Genomic DNA, 27,041 nt, shown 5'->3' with positions numbered 1-27,041 from the left:
AGGGCACTCTTCTGGCTCATGTACAACTTGGTGTTCATAAGGACTCCAGGCCCTTTTCTGGGAAGCTGCTTTCCAGCTGGGCAGTGCCCAGCATGAACTTACATGCCAGTTCTCTCAGTACTCATGTGAGCTCATGGATATATGTATGTCCAGTTTCCTCTCTCACCAAGGGTACATCTTCCTTGTTCCATATTTTCCCCCGATCTCTGAGACATAGGATTCCTGAAGGCTAGTCTTGCTAGTAAAAACTGAGACATAAACACCCATTTTCCTCAGGCAAAGAGGGACAAAGTCCCTCTTCATTATGCAGTGTAACAGTCAGTATAACTCATTTTTAATGGTAAAAATTAACATGCTAATAGGGATGCTATAATCAAGACAGAAGAAGGTTTGCCTGTTTCAAGTTGTGTGGAAACAGCTACACTGCTCCAAGGCAGCACTTGAGTTTCTGCCAGGCTACATATCTCTACATCCATAACACAGATACTTCATAATTTAGGAATAACTGAGAAATGACTAAGATCAATCCTCATGGCTAAAGTTTTTGGCAAGTCAGGTTGTAAATAGACCCTTACTTCAGAATTACTGAAGAACACAAACACTCACACGTATATATAATCTGCAGCATCCACTTAAACAGGAGCTTCTGACTCTGTCCTTCCTCTCCACTCCTTTTGGGACAGCTCCTTAGAAATCCAAAAACAAAAAATGACTTTTTAACAGCACAATGTGAGCTTGACATTTCGATCTTCCAGGAGATAAACACCTCCTTCAGTCAAATGTAAATGTATGTTTTCTTCCTAGCTGATTATCTGCAGCTAGTGGTCTGGGGTTTTATGCGAGAAAGCAGTAAGTTCAAAATCAGTCTGTATATATGCAGAGCAAAGATCAATTATTAACTGCATGCTCAGCCATTCCTGCTCAATGTAATCCAATTATAGTTCCCTTGTTTTTCCCTTGTGGGTCTCCAAAACATCTCTTGACCCTTCGGCACAGTAAAATGATCTTTGTGAGTACAAACATGTCCATGAATTGAGCTAATGAGACAGATCTTTCAGTTCTGTCCTCTTGGAAAGCAGATAAAGAAAACTGCCAGACTCTTTGGCTGAATACTGCGACTGCTTCTCCTTTCAAAGAAGTCTTGTACACTTAGAGATTTAGAACGGCATATGTTAAAACAAAACAAAACAAACAACCAAAAAAGGCTTTGGGTGCCAAGCCCACTCAGATGACTCAATGACTAGTGCAGGATTTGAACTGAAAACTCTAATCAGCATGTCCACTTTCTGCAAGGTGTGCATACAACAAGGGATCATCCAAGGGACCAGAGATGTTTCCAACAAGAGAAGTTTCTCTGTTTACATAAAGAAAGTGTTTGGAAGATCTCCTGCCATTCAATCCTTCCCACTTAATGGTGTCACAGACAGTGTCCCATTCACAATCAATCAGGGGCATTTTTTATTTTTTTATTTTTTTATTTTTTTTACATTCAGCATTCCTGATCAAACTCTCACTGCCCACACCCCCAGTAAACAACATAAGATTTCAGGACCAACTACAGCAATTTTTTGAAATGATTTTTAGAAAATATATTCTCCTATTTGCCGTATAAAAGCATTTAATGATTTAAACCAGGACTAGGCAAGTTCTTAGTCTACATTTCTTAGTCTACTCAGAGTTGCTTGAGAACTAGTCTCCTCAACAAAGCTGTCTTCCTCACTTCCCAACATGACTTACTTTCCTGCTCGTGATCTGTTAAAAATAACTATACCTGAACCTTGGCACAATTTCCCACTTCAGAGTCACGTAAATTATGCAGGTTGTTCAATGGGTGTTGAAACTCTTTAAACCAGAAAATGTTCTCAAACAGAGAAAGCCCCAGTGTAGACTTGAAAGTCACCCCTCAAACCCACCCCAATGTTGCAGTAGATCCTATTTTCTCTAATTTAGCTTTGTTCCATTGAACCCTGGAGTGCACAGATTCAACAGTCCTTACCTCAAAGAATGAATTAGTTTATTTTGGCCTGCCTTTAACACTGAATGACAAAAGTTTTGTTTTTGTTGGAGAAAAATTGTTGGAGATGCAGCTCAACAGATTTGCAAGGCAAAAACAACAAAGATAATTTACAAGTCTTCAATAGAAAGGCTGCTGCTGAGTTTGAGACAGAAGGAGATGACAGTAGATTACTAGTTTATTAAAAGGCAAAATGTCAGTAGCTTCTCAATGATGACATTTTCTTCTTTTTTTGAGTGTTAATTTAGCCCACCTCTATTACAGCTTTTGGTTTCCTTTCCTATTAAGCAGCAGCTGATTTCAAGAACTTTTAGGACAGGGCTGTAAGGCTGATCTATGTCCTGCTACTATATTTTGAATATCACAATATCACAGAGCTGATAGAAGAACTTTGCAAGCTGTTTTCAGTTGCACTTTTGCTTGTAATGTGCTTTTTTCTTGTCTTTAATCCTTCCTATGCAGTTTCAGAGACTTGATTTCCCGAAGAAACTGAGAACAGAGCTCACTCTAATGACAATAGGTCCTGAATAGAGGCAATAAAAACGGGACTCAAATTACTTAGTTTCTTAGGAGATCAGATACTAACTTCAGATTCATTTCAGTCATTCTAGAATAGTTTGAGATCCTATCTTTTTTCTTTGATGTTGGCTATCTGCTCTTTTTCTAGATTTGGAATTGAAGAAACCCAACCACTGTAACAGACAAAGTCAAGAAAGAAAGAAATATTTTCTAGACATCATCATCATATTCATATCACATTTGATCACTTGCAGAGGGAAGGAAGAATATAGAAACAAGAGGCTCTAATGGTTTCTATCCTGACATTTCCCACTCCCATCAATTTCTATCTTTAGGTATCAAGCTGAGTGTATTATAATACTAAGTTACTGATAATTTGGTGAAATAATGCAAATTTGCAAAAATATGCATTGAAAAGGAGAGTGTAGCCTAGTTCCCCAGAGCCTCATCCTCAGACTGATGCAGTGCATTTGCAGCCCTGGGAAGAAAAAGTAGTATGTGTGTGTGTGTGTGCAGAGGAAAGATAAGAGTGCAAAGGCAGGCCACATATGGAGCAGCTCTGAACAGAAGACAAGACCAGCTGTATTTGCATAACACTGTGAGAGCAGTGCCCTTCTACAGTGTTGGTATTGCCAGGAGACATTTATAAATTGACCAGATTTTTACCCACCATTACTGTGACAAGCTTGAGAGCGCACCCACAGTGACTCTGCTGTACCACAGCTCTGTCCATAGACACAAAATAATCAGGTTACTCAGCTACCCCTCAAGGATGAAAGATCACAAAGCACATGACCTTGCAGCACTATTCATAAGAAAGCACAGCTCTGTGGTGTGCAAATGTCTTCCATCATGCAATTAATGACACCAAACCAGACTCCTCACCATTCAATTAATTAGTGTTACAAGATGCAGATGTTCAAAGGCATATACCCCCTGAAAAAAAAAATTTAGAGAAAGGCTTGTGAATACCCCATCCTTGTAAGTGTCTAAGACCAGGTTGGATGAGGCTCTAAGCAGGTCTAGTGGCAGGTATCCCTGCCCATGGCATGGGGGATGGAATTAGGTGATCTTTAAGGTCTCTTCCAATCCAAACCATTCCATGATTCTAAGAAGACTGGGGAGGAGAGAAATGCTAAATTATTGCATCCATTTTCAAAGGCACATGTATGATATAGAAGACTAAGTATTCATTAATAGCAGAAAGAATCCCTACTGAGTCATCTTTAAAAACATAAACTTTTGAAAACTTACCCATGCCATGACTTGAAACCCATTGACCAGATGTAAGAAAAACACTGTGATACAGATAAATCACTAGAGTGGGAACTGTTTCTAGACATACTAGTTGCAAGGCACCACTGAGCATCTAATTTAAGAGAAGGAGGTCATCTGCAAAGATCCAGAATGGTAGCTCCGACACTGACACATGGTGGTACCCAAGATCTGTTATATTTTTATTTCCTACATGAAGCACCTGACCTCTAAGGCTCCAAGCACTGGAAGGGCTTTCTGTGTGAGTGGCAGTGTGCAGCGTGCATAAAAAAATGACTGACTATGAGGAGATTTTATTTCCATTCCCAGATCTGAAACTGACCCGTTGAGTAACTCTAAGTGAATCATTTTACTACCAAAATTCTGGTGTCTCAGTCAGTATGTACTGTATGTTTTAATGATATGACCTCCTTTACAGTCTGCCAGTGGAAAGTGCTTGGGGTTAAATGTGATTATTTATTAATTTTACTGAAACCAATTGATTTTACAGGGAGTATTTTACACCTGACTGGATTAGACCACAGTTGCCCATACAAGTTCATTTTCACATAAGCTCCTTTCAATATAGTCTAAATATGAACAAGCCTTGCAGACACTTTCACTTCTTTTATGTTATTTAACATGAGAAGTCTGAACTACCAGGAAGATTCTTCTCATTGCCATTTTTATTAACTAAAAATTTGCATAGTTGGTTTGTGGTTAATAGAAAAAAGGAGTGACAGGATACACCACTAGAAGCTTCAAAAATACTTACAAAAGTTTGGTTGTGTTGCGAAGCATTAAAGTATACATAGACTGTTCCAATATAATTTCTTAACAAGTTGAAAGGGCCTTAGGATTATGGCAAAGAATATTACTGCTAACCTCTTGAATGAGAATGCCCATCCCCATTTCACCAGAAGCTAACCTTTATTTAACTATCAGTTACACAGCAGGGACCTACCTAAGTCCTACTATACATTGTCAGTCTCAGCAAATATCCTTGAAAACAAGCCAATAAAAGAGTAGGAATTGTGCTCACTTTTAATTGTACAAAGAATATTATTATTCATAGTCCAGTAACTTTATGGCAAGCATAAACCTCTTGGAGGAAGAAAGAGTAACACAATCTGAATAATCTGAACATTATTTTCATTGGAACAATTTCAATTCCAACAAGACTAAAAAATAAGAGGACATGAGATTTAAAAAAACTACTGATTTGGAACAGAAGACAGAGAATATACATGACTAAAATGACTATCCTGACAGAATAACACAGGAGCAAGCACAGAACAAATCTGAAAGAGACTTTCAGGACTTAACAAACAAGGTCAGCTAGTTATCTTAATTCTTTGTGTACAGTGCTGCATTTAAATAGTCCAGGGATTTTGAGCCTGACATCTCACCAGCCCTTTAAACTAATGTTCTCTTCATTTTACAGATGAGCAAAGATAAATACAGAGATGAGAAAGACACTACTGTCCAAACTGCCTCCTGATTCTGAGTATGCTGAGAGCTGCTCCACCTACTTTCTGTAAGTGGAAGAATCTCTATCTCTTTCTGAGTCAAAGAGGAGATCTGCAGATGATGCAGCTGCCAAAATGCAATATTTATTTTAAAATCTGTGGTTCTGCTGAACTACTACAAGAGATCCCAGTGTCCTGTTCCCAACTCCTTCCCCAATCACCATTAGAGAGTTCCTGCGTCTTAGAGACCTCCCAGCTGCACCTTGCTGATGGCTGCATTTCATCAATAAAAGGCAATTGACTCATGTTTCTAAGGTCATTTTATACTACTCTGGCAGCAGTAAAGGTGATATAAATGGATATTACATTTTCATTTACTTTAGGGCTATTTGTGATTGCTTGATTGGCATAAAGAGACCTCAGTGTAACTGAGAAGCAAGTTCCAAGCTTTCACCTCAGCAGGGACTAACCTCTCCAACTCTGGAGCTTTGCACTGGAATATTCATATATCTGAATATCATATACACTGAACACCTGCATCTGAGAGCAAAGTGAAGATGGAAATGTGGAACTGGATGGCAGAGGAGAAAGAAGAATGTTTCCTCAAGAGTCCCACCATCCTCCTGCTACTTCATTTAGGGGAGATGGGCCCAAGCTGATACTGCCCTGGCAGCAGGAGGGGCAGCCAGGGATTAGGCTATTCATCCCATGCCAGCCTGAATGCTGGCCACATGACATAACCAGGATATAAACTACTTCAAAATCCATACAGAGAATAAAACCTTTTTTTTTTTTTTTTTTTTTTTTTTTCCTCCTTTATACTTTAATTTGATAGTACTTCAGAGGTTAGCTATTTTGGAATTTGCAAGGCTTCAGAGTGGTCTGGGTCATTCGGTCAAATGCGCATATTCAAGCACATAACATTAACTTTCTATTGTTCTGCCACAGGCTAGTGACTCACCAGTATGCTTAGTCATCATTTCCAGTGCTCCAGTGCCTGATAAGTCTTGAATAATTCAAACATCCCAGTTTGTCTAGGATGATGCATGTCTGGAGTAAGTTTTTTGAAAGCACTACAAGGACTCAGAAGCTAGAGACTTACTGAGAAGACAGACGGTCTATACCCCTAAAATCTTCACATGTTTTCAGAATGTGCCCACACCATTTACCTTTTAATAGCAAATGGATGTTCTGGTCAGTGGATCTAGAAGATCTGGACATTTTCTGGCTTTAATATTCAGACGTACTGGCTATATTCTATTGAAACAATGCAGTGAAGACCAATATGCATTCCAATAGAGAATGCAAAAGATAAAATAATATATTTCTGCACCAAGTGTTCTTGTACAGTCATGGAATTTCTCATTCCTTTATCCTGGAGGCCTAATGGATCTCACTGTGGAATAAATAGCAAGGAATTGCTATTGTGCAGTCTTGCCAAATGGAAGTCAAAGCACATTTTAAGCCCCAACAATATAATTATTCAAAGACTGAATAGGCAAGTGTAGCACTGAATGCCAAATAAAGGGACATAAACAAGAGTGATGGCTATTTGCATGAACTGAATACCACAAAGCTGATAAAGTTGCAGGCACTATTCTCACAAAAATCACAGCCACATTGGTCTCCCTTTGGTAGCAAATCAAGAGTACTTACCATTTTTGGAGAGAATCACAGCCAAATATTCATGAAAGTAGGTGTTGATGTATAGCAGAAGGCTTGGAGTATGTGCCGTGAGAAAGCTAAATGCAATATTTTCCTTGGGCATGACAGCATCCACATAAATGGAAGAGCTCAAACTGCTTGCATTTTTTGTGACAGGATAAGGTTCTTGGAAAATATAGGTAACGGAAGTGCCGGCTTCAAATAATGCAGAAACCTCTGAAAGCACATATAAACCAAGAGAATTGTTTCAGCCACTGCATTTTCAGGTGTCCCAGACAGGCATACTGCCTGCCTCAGAAGCAGAACATGGCAAAATGCCTCTGATCCAACTGACATCACCATTCCTTTGGATGAGCAGAGTGCCCTTCCTTACAGTCTATTTGTCTGATTCATAGAAGGGCAGTGTACAGAGACAGGCCTCTATATTCAACAATTTTAGAGCTTGAATCATAGCTCCACAAGATGGAACAGGTCAAAATGTTATTCAGTCAAATAAATGCTTGGTTTACTATCTTCTGACAGTTGACATGCAAGGCAATATTCTCTGTCTTCCCCCACAGTAATGACAACAATATATTTGTCCTTTCTAGTATTCTTTTTAAGCAAAGTCATTATTAAAACAACACATTAATCCAAAGACACTCACTGAGGGAGAGCAGTAGCTTCAAAAGAAGACAAACATCTACCTATGTGTACTCAAACTATAAGATCTCACAATTATGTTTTCAACACACAACTCAGTCTGGCCACGAAATACACGGAAAAACAAAACAAAACAAAACAAAACAAAAAAACTGCAACAGCAGTTTTCCTAGTGTCAGACACAGCAAAATCAGGATGATAATATCTTCAACTACAGGCTGATTACAAGAACTCTCTCCAATAAAGCAGATCCACCTCTATAGCAGTATCTACCAGGGCACTATGTGGGTATTCTATATGCCTCCCATGACATCGGTGCCAAATCCTCAGCTCATGTAAGTGGGCATAGTTCTATGGACTTGAATACAACTAAGCCGATTTACACCAGCAGATGATGTGGCCCACTTAGCCTGTTGCGTTTGTAAGGTGAGGGGCAGTCATGGAAATTAAAACACTCACATTGCACCTTGCTGTTATTGAGCAGTGATTTTGGTTGCTATCAGGTTGCTATCTCTGTGATAACCCATCTAAACCTGGCCGTAAGAAGAGATGTCAAAAATGAACGTGCAACATTCAGGAGAAAACGGATTTGCATGGTTTAGTTTCTGATAAGCGTGTCCTCACTGAACCTGTTTGCTGGCTTTTAGGGGATGGTGCCAACACCAGAAAAAGGAGCAGGGCAAATAAAGAGCATCCAGTTTAGGTAACATGCTCTTTGGGAGAGGAAGAAACTACCAAAATAAAAAATAAAAAGATTAACTCTTTTTGTCACACCCTTGTTCCAAAACTCTGTAATGAAAAGCCCTTAAGATTTTATTAAGGTGGACAAAGCTGGATGAGGTTTAAAACCAAGCAAATGAAGCATTCATATGTGGGAAGAACCATCACAGAAGTTTTCAGCCCTATTGGTTAATGTCTGGACAAGTTATATACAACTGAATACAGGAATCATGCAATAAAGTTGGTAAAGTAACAGTACAGCTTGAACCATTTTAATTTCTGAGGCCATCCATCACTGAAGTCAACAATAGGAGGAGTTATAGCCCTCTTAACATAAACACTTAGTTATGTTCAGGGGAAAGCTGCTATTAGAACATACTCTTGCAATATGGTGGACACCAAACTGACATGGGTGAAATTGTGTTAGAGATATTCAGAGACCACTAAGGACTTAGGATCAAAACTCTGCCTACCTTTCTTGCAGAACGGTCCTTCATACGCTGAGTTGGTACAATCACAGTAATACCCATTATACTTCTCCACACATTTCCCTCCATTATGGCACAGGTTACCATAACTACTGCAATGTCCTGGACATCCAGGTTTAACACCAGAAGTCATTTTAGCTCTTTCTTCAAGGTCAAGTTTCTGTCCATTTAAATGTAGAGATCGAATACATCCCATAAAGCCCTTTTGTCTGGAAGCTGTTCCCCCTGAAAGAGAGAAAAAATAGGACACACATTTACTGATGAGTCCACAAAGTAATCAAAGCCCTGAAGTTCAATCCATAGGTATAAATATTAATCCATTACATTTAAAAAATATTATCTATTGTGTATCAATGCACACTGTCGCAAAAGATGACAGATGGAAAGCCCTGGAAACTAAAGGTCTCTCTCTATCTGTAAGAAAGGACTAAAGCTGTGTCTAACTTTCCAGTTGCTCTTCTTTTCTTTTCTGCCTTATCTACTGCCCTGTTTGGTATTTAAATTGCAAATTCATTTGGGAAAAAATTAGCTTCTTTCTCATAAGTACACATATCACCTAACAAATGAGAAACTCTTTTTTTTTTTTTTTTTTTTTTTTTCTTTTTTTCTTCTATTTGTTGCTATAGTATGGAGTATAAATAACACCTTAATCCCAACATCAGATGAGTTACACATACTGATGAGTCCAGTTATCAAGGATAAATCATGTTCAGTGCCAGGTTTGATGGCTGAAAGGAAATGACTTTGGAGTCAGAATTTATGCATGACTGACCAACCTGATGTTGCATGTGAATGTTTGTTGTAGGCAAGAAACGTGAGTTTGGGTTACAGTTGTGAAATTTATTACAGTTGTTAAACATAATTGCATTACTTTGTGAAGTACAAAGCTGTATGGATTTAGCAAGAGAGCAGTCCAGTCTCTACAGCCTAACGAGCATCTTAGCTGCCCACTGAAATTTCTAACAGTGAAATGAAGATAGTTTTCCCCTGGGAGGTGGTCTCTCACAATAATAGTAATTATTGATGACAGTCAGAGTACTTTGTGAAAATATCAACATTTTTATTATTGTAGGCTTTGTTTGGCAGTTGCCAATGTTTTGCTCTCAAATTTACTACAATTTTGATTGCTGCTACGAAATCTAACTCTGGCCGAAGAATTAATAGCACTTGTAGCCCTTGAAATGCTAGCTTTATTGCTAATGCATCAATAAAAAAGAAAGAAGTATGAAAGAAAATGTTATCTTTCCAAATTCGTATTCTATAGAAGTTTGTTCAATTACAAAATGCATAACTGATCTTTTGATGAGTCCTTGTAGAAGAGCATCTTTTCTGTCACAAATTATTTAATTAAATCAAGAGTTCTGCAAACTATGAGAATGAAACAACAGTCTGAAAAACACTCTCACCAAAACAGTATTGTTCTGTTATTCTGACTTATTTTTCTTTCTGGTACACTAACAGCAGAAGTACTGGATTTGAATTAGAATAACTAAATTCAAGATAGTATGTGTGAGAGAGGTTTACTTTATACCAATATTATGGTGTCTTTCTCAGTGAAACTTTTTCAAAATATTATTTAGCCAACTGCTCCTTCCAGATGAATGAATGTTAACTTACTTATTTTAAAGGCCCTCTGAGCACAACATTTGGGCCTTTTGCATTTGCACTGTGTACACGTGACCCTTTTCTTTGGAGATTTTGCTCCAAAACCAAACACACCATACACAATTTTCAGTAATGTCCAAATAAGAAGGAATGTGATTTCTCCCTTTAAAATTACTGGTTACTCTGTTTTCTCTTGCATGATTACTAAACACAAATTTTTCAAGGATAAATGACAATTTCCTTGACTCCTTTTGGCACACAATCAAATTCCAGCTAGTACATTTAAATGTAACACTTTAAAGAAACTACTGTTAAGTATTCTACAAATATCATGTTTACTGCACTGCCCATATTTTTACTCATCGCTGTAGTGTTTTGGAAAGCTGCATAATATGTTTCTTACTCTTCTCCTCTTCTAATGTCTGGAGATTATAGAGCTTAACAGAGACCATCTATCCAGTCCTAGATCCACACAGCATCGATTAAGCAAATCTGTTTATTATTTGGGCATTATGGAAGTTTTCCCCTATTGACCAAAACTAATCTTCAAATACATTCTTTGGAAGTTGAGAAAAATGGAAAACAAAACAAAACAAAAAAATCTTTTCCAAATTAGAGTAGGAAGAATCAACAAAGCCTAATAGGCCTGTTGGACTAGACAATTTCATGTATGCAATCTAAATGTTTTATTCAGGAAAACAGATTTTAAGGTAACCCTCAGGACCAAAAAAAAAAAAAAAAAAAAAAAAGGTTAAACAGGGTTAAAGTGTTCTTTGCTGAGGAGTGGTGGTGGCAGTCAAATGTGCAACGCCACTTTCAGAAAGGTATTTATGCAGCTGAATTTTACTGAAAAGCCTTGGGGCAGAAAAGAGAGAGTCTGAGAGGAGGGGGGAAGGAAACAAAACTGAGAACCAATAGTATAGCTTAGTGACACAACTGGATAATATATTAAGGTTCTATCAGTGAATTGAGGATTTGCTTTTAAAAGCAAAAAACTTTGCTTTTAAAAGCAAATCCGTTGCACTGGAACAGGCTGGAACAGGCTGCCCAGGGAAGTGGTGGAGTCACCATCCCTGGAAGTCTTCAAAAGACGTTTAGATGTAGAGCTTAGGGATATGGTTTAGTGGAGGGCTGTTAGCGTTAGGTTGGAGGTTGGACTCGATGACCTTGAGGTCTCTTCCAACCTAGGAAATTCTGTGATTTTGTTAGCAAGAACTGGATTAGGGAGGCTGAAGTGAAGAACATTAGGAGTGTTCTTGCTTTATGTAATGGATGCAAAGAAAAGGATAGGGTATGAGAGTGTAAGAACAACTATCATTACTCGGGAGTAGGAGAACTTGCTATAATAGTACTTAGAAGACATCCAAGTCACACTTAATAGTCTCAGACTAAAAGTAGTAAGCAGTCAGGATACACAAGAATTTAAGCCTACTCCTGGCCTTTGATACATCCAAAGGTATCCGCAGATTCTTTTAACGAGAGCAACGTCCAACAGGCAAAATATGTCCCTTCTTATCCTCTCCATCCTTTTCTCTGTCCCCCAAGAAAGTTTCTCAGATGTTGACTCTGCCTGTGTTATATTGTCTTTGGACCACTTACAAGATACAGAGGAGATTTCCCCAAGGATTCCTCACATCATTGCTCTCAGGATAAAAGCAGGAACCCAAGCACTTAACTTTGCCAGTCTCTTTAACATACCAAATAAGTAGAACAAAAATTTCTGATCAAGGCTGTAGGCATGAAAGTAACCTCTCAGGATTTTTATTTTGCTTCTCTGATGTTACAAGTCTGAGTGCAAATCCTGTTGTAAAGGAGGTCTGTGAAGATGTATTTCCACTCTCCTCCCCATCCTGGGGTGTTATGAACATGCCTTCACTGGATAAGACAGCACATTTCATCTCAGACTACAGCATCAGAGAAGGTGGTTACAGAACTCCTCTTGGACAACAAAGATATGCCAGAAGATGCAGTATCCAAAGTCACTCATTTTAAATAGTGAGAGTGAGTCCATTGAAGGGAAGGATTTTTGTCTGTTCCTTCAGACCAAATTGGCCTGCTGCTGCACAGAGTTTGGTCAAGTTAATATTATTCAGCTTGTAAACTTCTTCAGGATTTGATCCTTTTACTGTATTTTTTTTTTTCAAATTAACAGAGGAACATAAGGATATCTATCCTATTGCTGAGGATTATAAAGTGACCAGAAGTAGTTAGATACCCAATGCCCTCTAAAAGAGGTTGAGAAATAGGTTTTAAATTCCTTTAGGCTGTTCTAAAATCTGAGCTTGTTTGATTTTGGGTAATCCTCGATGTACTGAGGCAGTGAAAATTCATTTTTCCCTTTTGCTTTGCACATACAGAGAAAGCTATCCCAGAAGCCTGTCACATACTCCATGTGTGCCAATGTTGGCCTTAAGCAGACTGTCTTTATTCTAAATTATTTTAACAAGTGCAGCCATAGAAAAACTCTTTCTGGTACTACTTAGATAAATACCTAAGTGCCTTATGATTCAATTACACAATAAACACACCAGCTTATCATACAAACATTACGTAATCTACCCTTCTGTCTTTTACTGACTATTCATAACTATTTTGCTTTAACAGAGAGAAACCATAATTGAATACAGTCAGACATTTATAGAAAGTGATGGAATAAAACAAGAATTGTAAAGCTGAATCCTGTCACATTGTATCACTATTGATAACAGGGAGAAAGGAGAGAGATGCTCTATTTTGACTCCTCTCCTTTTGCTTTTACCTCTAGGTAAATCCAGCAAGGAGGTATGGAAAGTACACTATGGCATGTGTAAGAAATCATCACTGCAGTGGAATCCTAGGAGCATCATGCACTGAAGATTTCTTGCACATGGTATGTGGCTGCTGACTTGCTCAGACAGAACAAATACTTAGGTTCTGCTCCCCCAAGGGCGAACATCCCCAAATACAGACATGTAGAGAAAATGCCACATTGGCAAAATGCAATAACAGGCAAAAAAACCCACTGTGTTAAGTACAAAGCAGAGTAATAAAAGGTGTCTTAAACTTCCAAGAAAAGCTAGGCCTCCTCAACTCCGATCTTCACAAATTATTTAAAGGCTGATTAACTCACTCAGAACATCAGTATCATTGGACCAGAAGTAAATGAAGCACACCTCAAAGACCACTTTGCCACTGACTGCTTTGTTAAGTTTTCTTGAGAAGGCTTCTGTTCAAATTTCTTTGTAATAAGTTGCAGAAAGCTAAAAGTTTGTTTGTCAGACCAACTTGAAAATAAAGCAAAACCACCATGAAGACAAACTTAGGAGCAAAATCCTTCTATTCCAAACAGTCTTAAATGTATCTAATTCTCAGGTTAAGGAGGAAAACTCTGGGCAAAACTTAAGCAAAAAATTGGTCAGAAAACAGAAACAGTTGACAGGGAATTAGTTGATCCAAATTAGCAGAACTCCTTTGAAATTATGTTATGTGCCAATGGCCCCTGTAGTCAAATTTTATAAAAGCCCAGGTTTATATGTGTGATATACAGTGTCTAACCCTCCAAAAGGAAGACAGATAAAACTGCCTCACATATGCTGTACATATATGCTGATAGCTCTGAAGCATCATGAAAATGATCAGAGTTTGAAAGCTAAACTGGATATCCATTCAATCATCATTTTAGTGGTACATGCTGCTAATACAGTTTCTTTACCCCAAAGGATCAATAAATCTTTCCAAAAGATAAATAAAGTAAATTTTGATATTGAGTTTTATTTATGAGATTTATAAAATATTTTAATTGATTCTGGAAAAGAACCAAGAACAAAAAAAAAAAAGGTTTTATCTTAACATCCTTCACAATGAAAACAAAGTTCTATGCTTAAATGAAAAAAAAAATTATGAAGATTAAATTTAAATATACTTGGAAAAGTTTTAAAACAGCAAATCACGTCAGTTACATAGATCATTAATTAAGAATGTGAATACTAACTGTGGAAAACCCTTAATCACTGTCAGTATGCATACTGCTGCAGAAACAAATATGTTGTGGATTATGGAAGAGGAAAATAATATGTGCTGCTGTTTCTTTCCTTTTTTTTTTTTTTTTTTTTTTTACAATCAATGTTGTTTATGTATTTATTTTTCAGATGGGATAAAATTCACTCTGCATGGTTCAGGTATTAAATCTGTTGGTTCCTATTAGAAACTGGAATGAGACCTTCAGCAGAGACAAATTATGCTACATCTGTGTATTGTTGGACTTCTGCCACCTTTCCCTGAAGTACTTGAGTACTTCATGGAAACCTGAAGTACTTGAGTACTTCAGGGAAAGGGTTAGAATTAGAGACCATTCAGGTTTCCATCTCTTCCAGCTGCTCTTAGAAAAACTCAGAACATCACAGACAGTTTTGATCGTCAACATGGTTTTCTGTGGTAGAGTTAAGGGCCAAAACCCACTCTTATAAACATTAGTTTTTACTCAACCTTGTGTTCAGGGTTCAGTAAAAGTGTGTATGAAAAACTGAAGGTAGTCAAATTACTGAAAGTGAGAACTTTCTATCCCTCTACTGAAATAAAATAACTATGTCCTAGAGTATACTGTAAATACTAAGTACAATCAGAGAAAAAAAAATACTTTAGGTTGAAAGTCACTACTGGAGATCAACTGGTCTAACCTCTTCCTCAAAGTATGCCTACATTCATAGTTAGATCATGTTGTTCAGGGTTGTTTCTAAGAAAGTTTTGATTATCTCTGAGCATGGAGATCACACAGTCTCTTTGGGCACCTGCTTCAGTGCTGCACTACTCTAATTGTGAAGATGATTGTTTCTCTTCCCTTGCTGCAGCCTGCAGGCTACAATCCTGCTAATACAGCCTTGTGTGCAGCCTTCAAAGGCACACTGGAGATTCACTTCTCCACCAAGGCCAACAAGACTTTTTCTGATCAGTGACTACCCACCCATCCAATCAATCCCCGGTTTGCATGGATGCATTGCTGTTTTGCCCCAGGTATGTGGCTTTGCATTTGTCTTTGCTGATAACCTTCTACTGGCACATTTCACCAATTTGTTGGGGGTCCTTATCTACCTTGAATTTCCATGATGCAACTCATTGATTATCACTTTAAAATCACCATGAAGTTGGTTCCAGGAACCTGTTTATTATGCAGAGAAACAAGATTATATGCAGATACTGCTTTTCAGATGCAAGACAGTTAAGACATATCTGATAGATGACATGATAATACCTTAATTTTTACTCCTTTACAAAGAAACAGACCAAAAATTTGTAAACAAACAAAGAAAAACAAACAAACAAACAAAAACCCTATCCATTCATTAAGTTCTCTAAGTCTTCTGTTTGCAAACTGTGGCTTGGTTAGAATTCTCTGATGTTTCTAAGGTGCCTAGCAGCCCAACCCTACTGTCCTCAGGCCCTGTCTCTCATGGAACCTCTTTCTAGGATCATCATTTGAGTAACAAGCGATAAGCAGCATGCGTCATACCAGAAAGCAGAAACCTTGTACTGTGACAATTTTAACAGAAAATAAGTTCTTCAGTAGACTTTTCTCAGGCTGAGAGAACGTTTTAGGTATGAATCTATTGCTATGAGGGAAGGACTCCTGGTCAATGATACAACTCTATTTATTAACCAATTCACTCCTTCTGTTCAGACCCCAGTAATTATTGCACAAATCACTCTAACAAGCTCAAATAAATACCTCAAAATCTTCTTAATTCAAGGGGTGTGGATACACAGGTAAACTTTACTAAAATTAGTTTACAGATTGAGGTTTGCCATACCATTTCAGCTAAATAAGATAATTAATTTTAAGGAAAAAATTGGTAATTATTTGCATGGCCCTGAATAAGAAGCAGGTTACAACCTACTCCACCACAGTGTGGAGTACTCAGAGAAGCAGTGTTTGAATATTGAAAAGGGAGAAGACCCTTTTTTATCCCAGATTATATTATCAAATACAAGCTAGTTCTATGTTATCAAATACAAGCTAGTCCACCTCTAGTTTTCATTTACATGGAAGACAAAGAAACAAACTATATGCAAACAGAGGTTTTTGTTTGTTTGTTTGTTTTGTTGAAGAACACCTTCAGTTGAAATAGCTGCATTTGCTTTGACTGTGTTTATCATTCTCTCACACACACATTTTATAGCCAAATGGCAGGCATATTTGAAGGAACAGATTTTAAGCACATATTGTCATCAAGCTTTACCACTGTAACTTACAAGAATGTATGCCATTTACATTGCATCACAAAAAAAAGATCACATTTCCTTCAGCAAATTACATAGTCAGTGCTGTACAAGAGGAAATAACTAATTCTTTTGCAACAAATATGTTTCATGCAATCTTAGACCCTAAAAATGCCATTTAGTATTGTAAGGCTAACGTTTCTGTACTAAGTGCTTTGAGTGTAAAGGTAGTAGTTTGGGTTGGATTTATGTTGTTTATGAGGGAGTGGAAGAGGAAGAGGCAGAATTTGGTTACCACACCCTAGCTCAGCAGTGAAGCAACAGCATTACCAAGGTATAGACACAGAAATACTGTGCACATCTGCAGAAACCCTTAAATGGTCCCTACCTACAAATAATTGGCTGTTGAGCTGCAAGCGGAAGTGCCCCTCTGCAGGTGCCTCCAGGACCTTCTTGGGGAGGTTATCCACTTGTAGAGATGTTTGCTTGAGGTTCCGCTCTGCTCGGACATAGTGCCACTGGTTGTCATTCAGGGGTGTGGGAGACTGCACGATTGCTTCTGTGGGGCCATTCCCAACATCTACAGAGAAGACTATCTCTTTGGGGGCTGGAACACACAAATAGACATAAAGAGAAAGTGAAGGTCTGAATTAAATAGTGGTTTTAACATCAAGAAATCTTACATAAATATAGGGTCCATTAACTTTTGTGTCAGCAAATAGTACAGCATCATTTACATCCCATCTTCTACCCAGCAGCCTCACTGTTTGATCTCTGCTGTGATTATGCTTGGCTGTGGGTATCCGTCTTTTTTTGCTATAACAATTATGGTGCCCTAGAAATTGTGATTTATTCTCTTTTGGAAGTAAAAGTGCCAAACACTGTAGTAAAGTCACACAAAAGCACTTGGACAAATAATGCTGAGATGGTGGAAAGGATGAAGGAACTGTTTCTGACTAAATCTTTCAAAATGCATATTCTTAACAGAATTTGGTTATATATGGTTGGAGGGAAACCTTCAAGCATTTGTTTGCGTGAATAAGCCTGACTCAGGAAGCAAGGGAGAAACAGAAGGGAAAAAAAAAAGTTCATTGGTGATCCTAAACTAAAGGGTCATATACATGTATAACATGTCCAGAGATAGCAAGGCTCCTAGAAACAGAACAGTAACTGAAAAACAACAGTCATATGAAGGAGTCCATCTTCCTCTGCTAGAAGCCTGAAAGGGGCCAGAACTCTTTAACATTTTTGTTACTGATTATTTTTCTTCTTCCTAAAATGCTAAATACACCAAAAAGGGCAAGAACCAGGTCCACAGACTGCACAACAACCAGTAGGTTTTGGATTGAAAATTCATAAAAACCTGTTATTTTCAAGCCCAACAAATTGGATTGCTCTGGTTTTGGAAGCTGCTTCTTAGATAGTTAGGATAGGAAACACTCCATAGGGAGAGACAAAGATCTATTCTGAGCTCCTGCATCTGCTAAAAGGCCATTTCCTTTTGAAGCAGCTGGTCTGTGGAACTTCCTTGATACAAGGCCTTTAGGCTGAAATTCCATCTGGCAGCAAGAAACACACCACATAACTACTAATGAGAAGCCCAAATTTAAAGGAAAAAAGCTTTCCTCAAATTTTTAAATAACACATTTCTCTGGGAGCCCAGGTATAATATACTTTCACAAACTTTCACTAAACAATCCTCTTAGTGGCTTGCAATATTTGTCAGATATTTGACATCAAAATGCCATTTTTACTTCTATATCCATGAGAATGAAATGCAGTACAACCAAATTGGACTTTGATGTGCAATTAACAGTAAATCATACCTCATTACCTTGTGATAATGCACCAAGACATTTACCATTGGTTTAATGAATTGAAGGGCCTCGGGGTCCATTTTTATTAAATTTTATGTTGGGGTTATCTTAAGCATATTATAAAATGCATAGCACTCAGTTTGTTTTTCCTAAGCTTGACAGAATTTGGAATACAGAAGTCATATTTCATGTCAAAGCCACAGTACTCTTCTGTCACTAATAAAAATTTGAAGTCATCAGAACAAGAGTGAGGTAAAAACCTACTCACTAATTAAGTTCTCTACTCCTCTCTTTTATACATTAAGTTGCAGTTGTACTGCAGTCATTTATTACATTTTGAAGTATTCAATGCCCATTACAGCTTACCCTGTATTAGCACTGTGGTCTTCATAGGCTCTCACCTCATAGTACAGTATGCACGTAGTACACACTGAATTCCTCTGAAACACTAGGATTGCATTGTAGTGGACATATCATTTAAAAATAAATAAAGGTAACCATGAGAGTTGTTGGTATTAAATTTTGCATCTCTTGACTAAAATTGCAGTCTACAGTCATGTCTGCTGAGTAGCTCTTTCTCTAATGAGGTAAAATGGGTAAAAAATACTGTAAATTTAGTCACTTCTTGGTTTAGGAAAGAAGAACCGAATAACAATAAGATGAAACAAAATGATCAACATTATACAGAGACACTCTGACAGGAGAGAGAGATCTATGTCTCCATCTTATCCTCTCCAAGCTCTTCCAAAAGTCCCAAGACAGAAGTAAAAAGTCCTTCTCACTTTCCTGCTCCTGTCAAATTCGGCAAATACATTGTGATTTCTCCATGGTGAAACTTACAGCTTATTTCAACTCGTATGAAGTCCTTAATCCCCAGGTTTTCCAAGAATACCCCAGAGGGAGCCGTGGTTTTGAAGAAGAAGGAGATGTCTGCGCTGACCTCAGCATGGAAGGTGGGGAAGTGCAGGTAGGAAGCCTCAGTGTTGAAGGAAGCTGCATTCCAGAACTGCCCTGCAAACACAACCCCCTTCTCTATAGTTAAATTGGCACAGGACAGCAGCTGTGAGCTGCACGTGGAAAGATAGCTTTCATCAGATAAACACGTTTAAAAAACAAACAATGAAACAAAACAAAGTAACACCAAAAAAAAAAAAAAAAAGGTACATCCTGTTCCTCTAGAAATTGAGAAGAAGAGCTAGTACTTACTGTCTCCATAGCAACGCAAAGGGCCGATTTTCCAGGCAGCCTCAGAATTTGATCTGTTTGTGTCAGTGATCACTATCTGAGTTACAGGCAAATGGTCTTTGAAAGCAAGGAGGCCAGTATCATTTGTCCTGGATTATAATAAACAAACAAAAAGAGACATTAACAACAGACAAATCCCCAGCATTCCTTGCGTAAGGCAATAGTTGAAAGATGCTTACTTAAATATATTTGCATACTTACTATAAGACTTGTGACCAGTACACATTGTTTAAGATACATATATGCGCACATACGCTCTATGCTCAGACGTAATACTGACCCCCCGAAGACACTGCATTTTGATACACGATACTGTCTGGTATGAATTCTAGCTGTGCTGAATGCTTATGAAGCAGAGGCAGAATGCTGCCCTTTTACCTGACGGACATTGATGTAAAATAGGCTCTATTGGGTTTCCTCAGCAGGATGAATTTGATGTGGATCAGATATAAGCCCAAATCTGAATTTCTGTTAAGTTAGCCAGAGACAGACAATGGAATTTGTGCTGGCTTTATGCTTTATCTGAGCAGAAGGAGGACATGTGATACCTGATGCAGCGTGGTGTTAGCATGGGGTCGCTAGACAATACCTGATCCAGCTTGAAGACAGCTAGTATATAATTGACTCAGCACACTGCAAAGACAGTTGAATTGGCAGTGAGTTTGCAGTGGATCAGCCCTTTGCGTTACATGTCTGAAATTTTTAGGTCAGCAACTGAAATAATAAAGGCTGATTTACTGTATTGCCCAACTGCAGTCTCTTGTTTGTATCAGCTGCATTTGTTGTTGAGCTATTAACTTACACATGGCTGCTAAAAAGGAAGAGGATGGGAAGATTATTTTCTTTTTAATCTGAGTGCCTTGGGGAAAGCAGTGTCCTCAAAGTGAAGCATGACATTTCATGGCAGCCCTCTGGTCCCTAAAATGATTCAGTAGCTTTGACTCTAGCAGGGTATACAAATGCACATTCATTCCACCTTTCTTCATGAACTTAACCAAGTCCCTCAGGCATCCAGCCCTGATCTTACCAGAGCTGAAATCCCCTCTGGAGGTATTTCTCTATCTATCGATTACAGAGAGGCAAGTGCTACTGCATCTCATCTCCAAAGTGATGTGTTCATCTTCCCCCAACTCAGGTTTGAAGTCTGTTGGAAATCCAGGCACATAAGCCTGGTACAGCATTCTTCATGGAGCCAAACCTCAGTAGTTTTACTGAAAAGGAACCCTAGGTCTGCATGGCCAAGGAATCTGCACGCAAGGTCTGGACTGATCTCACCCATATGCTCAGAGGGGTAAACTTCATGCTGCACACAGGGATGGCAACAATGACCAGACACAAGGTAACAATAATCCCAAATTTATAGCCACTCTCTTTTATGCATACATGAAACAAAGCCTCAGGAAACAGATTGCAGTTTTTGAGTGAAATCATTGCCAAGGAGTCTGACATCCTAGGCAGGATCCCAGACTATACACTGCTCATAATGCCACCTTCCACAAATGTACCCCTCATTATACATGTAGTTCCAGCTGTGGGAATAGACATGATATTTCAGCAAAGAAGTAATCAAGATGAACAACACAGCTGTGCTCTGACACAGCCTCGGATGTTTACTTGTCTAACTGCTCTATTCTGATTAATGTTACAAGACATAGAAGGGGCACTTTCATCTTTTTGATAAAGGCTGCAAACATTTCATTTATTTTTCATTGTTTCTAACTGCATGCAGCACAGTTAATTGTCTTGTAATTCCAAGAAGAAAAGGAAAAGTACCTTCTTTGACCCTTACATTTTTCTTGCTTCAGTGGGTGTATGACATGTAGATAATTACAAAATGCAGAAAGATGACATTCTCACACATAAGACAGAGTGAGGCCTTCAACAGAGACTGACACCTTCAATAGAGACTGACATGGAAATGTATCATGTATGAAAATCAAAAGTACATGGTCTCCGAATCTCTTCATTGAGGCCTCTCAGAAGCATTGTCATGTAGCTTATTGTATCAATCCTTGAAAGTCAGTGCAAATGCTCTCAACAGATTATGAAACAGTTGTAACAGAAGCTGATCTATTTGAGTATTTCTTAGGAAGATAATTAAATAAAGCATTTCAGGGCACAGTAGGAAGAAAAGTAGGTAGAATGAATGAAAGAAAGGCAGATTTACAGAAATAGGACATAAAATATGCAATATACACATGAATAACTAAATGACAGTTACATTCAAAAATATAAAAGATTTTTCACCAAATATCCAGGGGTTTTTCCTGCAAATTTATTTTTATTCAAAAAATAGTGCAGACTTTTGACTAGCTATGATCAATAATACAATAAAAATCAGTACCTTCCTGCAGCTACTACTGAAGATACTCACAAAAAAAAAAAAAAATAAATGAAATTGTGACATTTTAAAGATATCTATTCCACATCTCTGAGAACTGCATCACTTATTAGATAGTCTGTTATATTGCATGAAGTTCTTTTATATCAAACTTTATGACTCTGAGTTTTTACTAGTTATATGCCAGCGTTACTGAGAACTTTAGTAGCACAGCTCAACTGTGAGAAAGAAAAATATTCAAAAACAATAAAAATTATCACTTTTATGTTAATGTATTGAAAACTCAATTAAGTTTCTCTGGAAGCTCAAAAAGCACATTTTATGTATTTTAATCTCTCTCATAGAAGAAAAAAAAAAAAAAAAAAAAAAAAAAGACTTGTACAAGAATACATGTCTCATACAAGCAGACACTGAAATAAAGTCTATCCGAAACATTCTACCCTTTAGAGAATGTGTTTAGAATGGAAACAACATACCTATTGTCACAGCTAATTACTATTATTCCATGATGAGTAATCAAATTTTCAGTGAAGAATCAACACTTAGGCTGTTTCAGCTAAGAAAAGCAAAAAAGATATTTGAAGGCACTATAAAGTGACTTGCGGAAGCTAAAGCTTGAGTATCTTGAATGCACGGTCTTTTAAGTTAAGCTTATTTCAAACTCAATTTCTTATAAAGCACCACGATTCCTCTTCTCTTTATGTGGTGCATCATGGTAGCCTCTCAAACACAACATATTATGTCTCTGAGAGGAACAAGAGAGTTTCACGTACCTGTACAATCATTTCCTGCAGGCACTATTGTAGCACTACAAAATACAAATATTCCAGGATTTGGACAAAATATTTGGAATTTTACCTGAAGAGGGCTTGAGGGTTCACTTTTAAACTACCACAGTTGTCAAGGAAAAGGTGTTATTACCTGATTAGAAAGCACCTGCATTACAATGTGCACACATAGAATTTAGTCTTTTAAACAAAAATAAAGCCTTGTTAGATTCACTGCTTTTGCATTTGTTCCCTGAGCTAGATTTTACATATATGTATTTTAATTTAACACTTCACATAACTTAAAAACAGATTATACTTGGTTTTCCACAGCTGCTTCTCAGCTTTGCCAAAAACACTACTTTTTTTCTCTCAGCAGGCTTCACATAGCACTCCGTACCACTTCTACTTCATTCCACTTCTACCGAGTGCACTTTTTGCACCAGGTGACATCCCACTTCTCAGCACCAGTGGGTCCTGCCTGTGGGATACTCTTTGGCTGGGAATGTGAGCTAAAACCTGATTTCACACAAACCAAAACAGTCTTTATCCCATTCTTGAAAAGAGTTCTGTATGCACAGAATATGGTGCAAATAAATTTGGGAAGAACTTCTGCCTACCTGACTAAGCATTTGGTTCTGCACAAATTCAGGTGAAATTTTTAATGTTTTTCAGAGTGTGGAAAGCACCTTCAGTTAATGTCTCTTTCTCTAAGCTCTTTGCAAGAAGAGCATTGTCAATCTGTACTTCCCAAAACAAAACCAAAACCAATAAAGCTTTTTAAATTTAATTACCAAAATACTTTTTAGCTATGGGTATTAAATACAGTTGGACGTCAACTGTGGATCCATGTCTGAGTATTAACGGCATTGACCCTAAGGACTTCCTCAATAAGTTATGAGGCAGGTTATGCGTCAAGCAAATTCTCTACATATGAGAAAAAACAAATAAACAAACAACATAAAAAAAAAAAAAAAAAAAAAAAAAAAAACACAATCAAAATCACATTTCATTGCAAATGCAGCAACACTAAAAGCGATAGTACATCTGGATACTTTACAGAACAGTACAGGTAGTCCTACCTGTAAATGATGAATAACTATTTTGATGGTAACATTAGGAGACTATTTTTCTTTTTCCTGCATACTAATAAATACTCCAAAAGTTCTCACTCTGTGGTATCCCAACAGCATAAACCATCATATATTGGTAACCTCAAAGTAGCTGTTTCCATATTTCCGTCTACCATATGTTAGACCAGTAGTGTCATCAGACATCATTTCTTCTCATATGATCCCCTATTGGTATGTATTCTTTTTATACATTAATGAAAACTTTGTTGAGGTCTTTGACTCTGTAGGTCAGATATTCAGGATAGATTTTCATGAATATGGTACATTTGGGAAAAAGAACACTATCAGCGGCAGATGTCAATGAACAGCATTAGGAATGGGCCAGCAAAATAGGTTTCCATCACAGAAAGTTTTGAGCCTTGTGCAGGACAGATCATTAATAATCCAAAGGAATACATTTTAATTACTATCTTGCAAGTCACATTAATGAAAAAAACAGCAGCAGAAGGGGACATATGTAACCAGTGAGGGCAAAATGCAGTTGCTGCTGGAATTAGAAAAGAGAAACAGAGAGAGTTTGGTAATGATAGTAATGAACTGATTCCTGACATCTCAGGGGCCTGCTACAGTCAGCTCTCTGCAGGCAGCTTTTCTACTTTGTTGACAAATGCAGCCATGAAGGCAGATATGCAAGACAGCTCTATACAAGCCAGGTCACCTCCGGCAGGGTTTCTTTATGAGCTTGCATCAAGTGCTCTACAGAGTTGCCTACCCTGCTTCTGAGGCAGTGGATTCAGCGTGGGATAGTGGCTGAGCAAACAAAACCTGTCAAATCCAGGCTCATCAGAAGCAGGGTTTCTTTGCCCTGCTCTCCTCAACCCTTCCAGTTTTAACACCCCAGCTCTGGCAGAACTCTACACATATACATCTTGTCCAGATAGGGCCTCATTCAGCTTAATGGGGCTTTCCTCCTCCCTGAACTATGAACAAAGCCAGATATACTCAATACATCTCAGGGACACAAAGTGGGTTTGACAATAGTAATATCTCACCTCACCTTTTTTTTCCCTTCCTTCATGCCCTGCGGTTCCCTCATTGACTGCAGTACCTCAAAGGCATGGTAAAGATGTAAATGTGCATTACTATGGAAATAGGAAGACTCAAAGGCTTAGTTTTCCAGTAATAAAGGCTGTTCTGGAAGATAAAAGAATACTCCTATACCAGTATCTTGTATATACATCTATAGAGGGGACTCCTATAATTTGAATAATAAGATTAGATGATCGGTATAAAAGAAGGCCCTTCAGTTATTGGTCACAATCAGCAAATGCCCACCAAAGTCTGTTGAGACACCTGAGATTTCTGTACAAAATGAATTTCAGAGATGCCATTCTTTCTGTACAAAATAAAAAGATGTAAAATTCCCCAAGTTCACAAGGTATTCCAGTGAATGTAGTCAGCAAGAAAGAGGTTTGGTTTGATGATAGGCTTCAATCAAGCAGTTGCATTTGAAGTGAAAAATGGATTCTAGACAGAGAGACCAAAGTAGCAAATGGACTCCAGGACAGTCATGCAACACCATGGCATGAAAGAGGTTCCTCCCATTTCAGTGAAATGTTTGGTGAGCAGTGATACTTTTGCTGCCAAGGCAAGAGAATTTTGCTTGAGATGAAAGACAACCTGGTAGAGTTGTTTAAGGATCTGAAGGATCTCTAGAATGGACTGATGATAGTGCAACCCTCCATGCATTTCAGAAATGCTTTATTCTTCAGATCTGTTTAAAACCTTTCCCCAGTAATGCCTACATCAAGAACACACCTTCTTTTTGAAATAGGGCATATCTTTTAGGAAGACAATCTCTTTCAAGGTAACTGCTTGAAGAGATGGCAAATCCATCTCATCTACACATAATGTTCCAATAGTTAACTATTCCTAGCTGGGGAAAGGGGAGAGAGAGGAAGAAAAGATTTTTTGGTCTAAATTTAACTTCTGCTTGCAGCTACTGGATCTCAGTGAATTTTCCCATCCACTAGCAAGAGCTTTCAATGACTCCTTTTTTGGAGGCATGCATAAACTACAGTCGAGTCATATTTAACACCTTTCGTGTTAGATATGGGGTCAGACTCTGCCTCTATGCCTTACTTGGGATCAGGGTGCCAGCCTGTGCCTCTCCTCCCTCAGCAGAGGTGATCTCCCATGCTCTAGTAAATACCAACAAGTTACTTCACTGTTCTGCAATGACAGAACTGGCTGGCATCATACTGCAAAGTTTGGAAGTATGGCGAGGAAAGAAGTGAAGAGCTAGATGGAAAAAAGTATTTTTCACTAAACTGATTTAAATAAAAAGAAAAGGGAAAAAATTCAAAAGACTTCCCCATACAGAATGAAACTAATTATATTCCTGTTCATCTGGCCAGCATAACTCCAGGGGGACTAACTTAGCATCACGTCAAGTAGGAGACTGGAGTTAGCAGCTGGCTCAGGTGTCTGCTTAGATATCATTTAAAAGTCAGCATGCCTAGAAGTGCATATTGTGTTCTGCCAAACACCTGGCTTAGGACTTATTTTTTTTTTTAGATCTGTTTTCTCTTGTTTCCTGTTTCTTTTGTTACTCTGAGAAATTAGTAGGTTCTTCTGCACCCAACACAGAGTCTGGGGAAACAAAATCAAAGCAAAATCCTCAGCCTGTCTCCTCTTCCAAAGGATGCTCCAGCCATTCTGGTGAATTTCTACCTTGGAGCTGCACTGAGCAGCCTGACTTATCTAAAAAGAATAAAAATGATTTTCTGCTTTTCCACTCTGTAGCACCCATTTTATTTCATGCTAAGGCAAATAAATGCATCTACTAATGTCTTACTCCTTCCAAGATAATGTATAGCAGGTTAAAGTCACAGTTCAGATCTCAGCAGGTTTCAGATTCAAATGCTCATTATATATCAGGGGGTCAGTGTTCAAGCAGAGAAGCACAAAAGTAATCTTCAAGAGGCATTAAATTTTCTTATGTTTAGAAATTCTTTGTAAAGGTAACTTTTAAAAAAAGCTTTTAAACAGGCAACCTGCAACTTAGAATACCACTCAAAAGATGACCAGATTTCTAATGGATTTTAAAAAAAGGAAAAAAAGAGGAAGAAAAAAAATAAACAAAAAAAGCACCTGCACCCCCAAACCAACAAACAGTAGATAGTTTAACTGAGGAAACTTCTGTGTGTGTCCTGCTATCATCAAGAAAT

The 27,041-nt window shown here is 38.0% G+C and overlaps 1 protein-coding gene across 1 annotated transcript in view; it reads right to left on the bottom strand.

The window, feature by feature from the left end:
• The window catches only part of CNTNAP5 (contactin associated protein family member 5), a 293,099-nt gene that overhangs the window by 31,931 nt on the left and 234,127 nt on the right, over positions 1–27,041 (bottom strand). Inside the window, exons 16-20 of the mRNA XM_084523263.1 lie at positions 19,592–19,719; positions 19,226–19,396; positions 16,957–17,175; positions 8,757–8,996; positions 6,913–7,137 (exon numbers count right to left, since the gene is read on the bottom strand). Of these exons, the coding sequence (XP_084379389.1) occupies positions 6,913–7,137; positions 8,757–8,996; positions 16,957–17,175; positions 19,226–19,396; positions 19,592–19,719 (983 nt within the window). The remainder of the gene's footprint in view (positions 1–6,912; positions 7,138–8,756; positions 8,997–16,956; positions 17,176–19,225; positions 19,397–19,591; positions 19,720–27,041) is intronic.

Source organism: Aythya ferina (assembly GCF_964211825.1).
Source record: "Aythya ferina genome assembly, chromosome: 6".
NCBI lineage: Eukaryota > Metazoa > Chordata > Aves > Anseriformes > Anatidae > Aythya > Aythya ferina.
The sequence above is the reverse complement of the archived record's forward strand: the minus strand, read 5'-3'. Positions and strand labels throughout refer to the sequence as shown.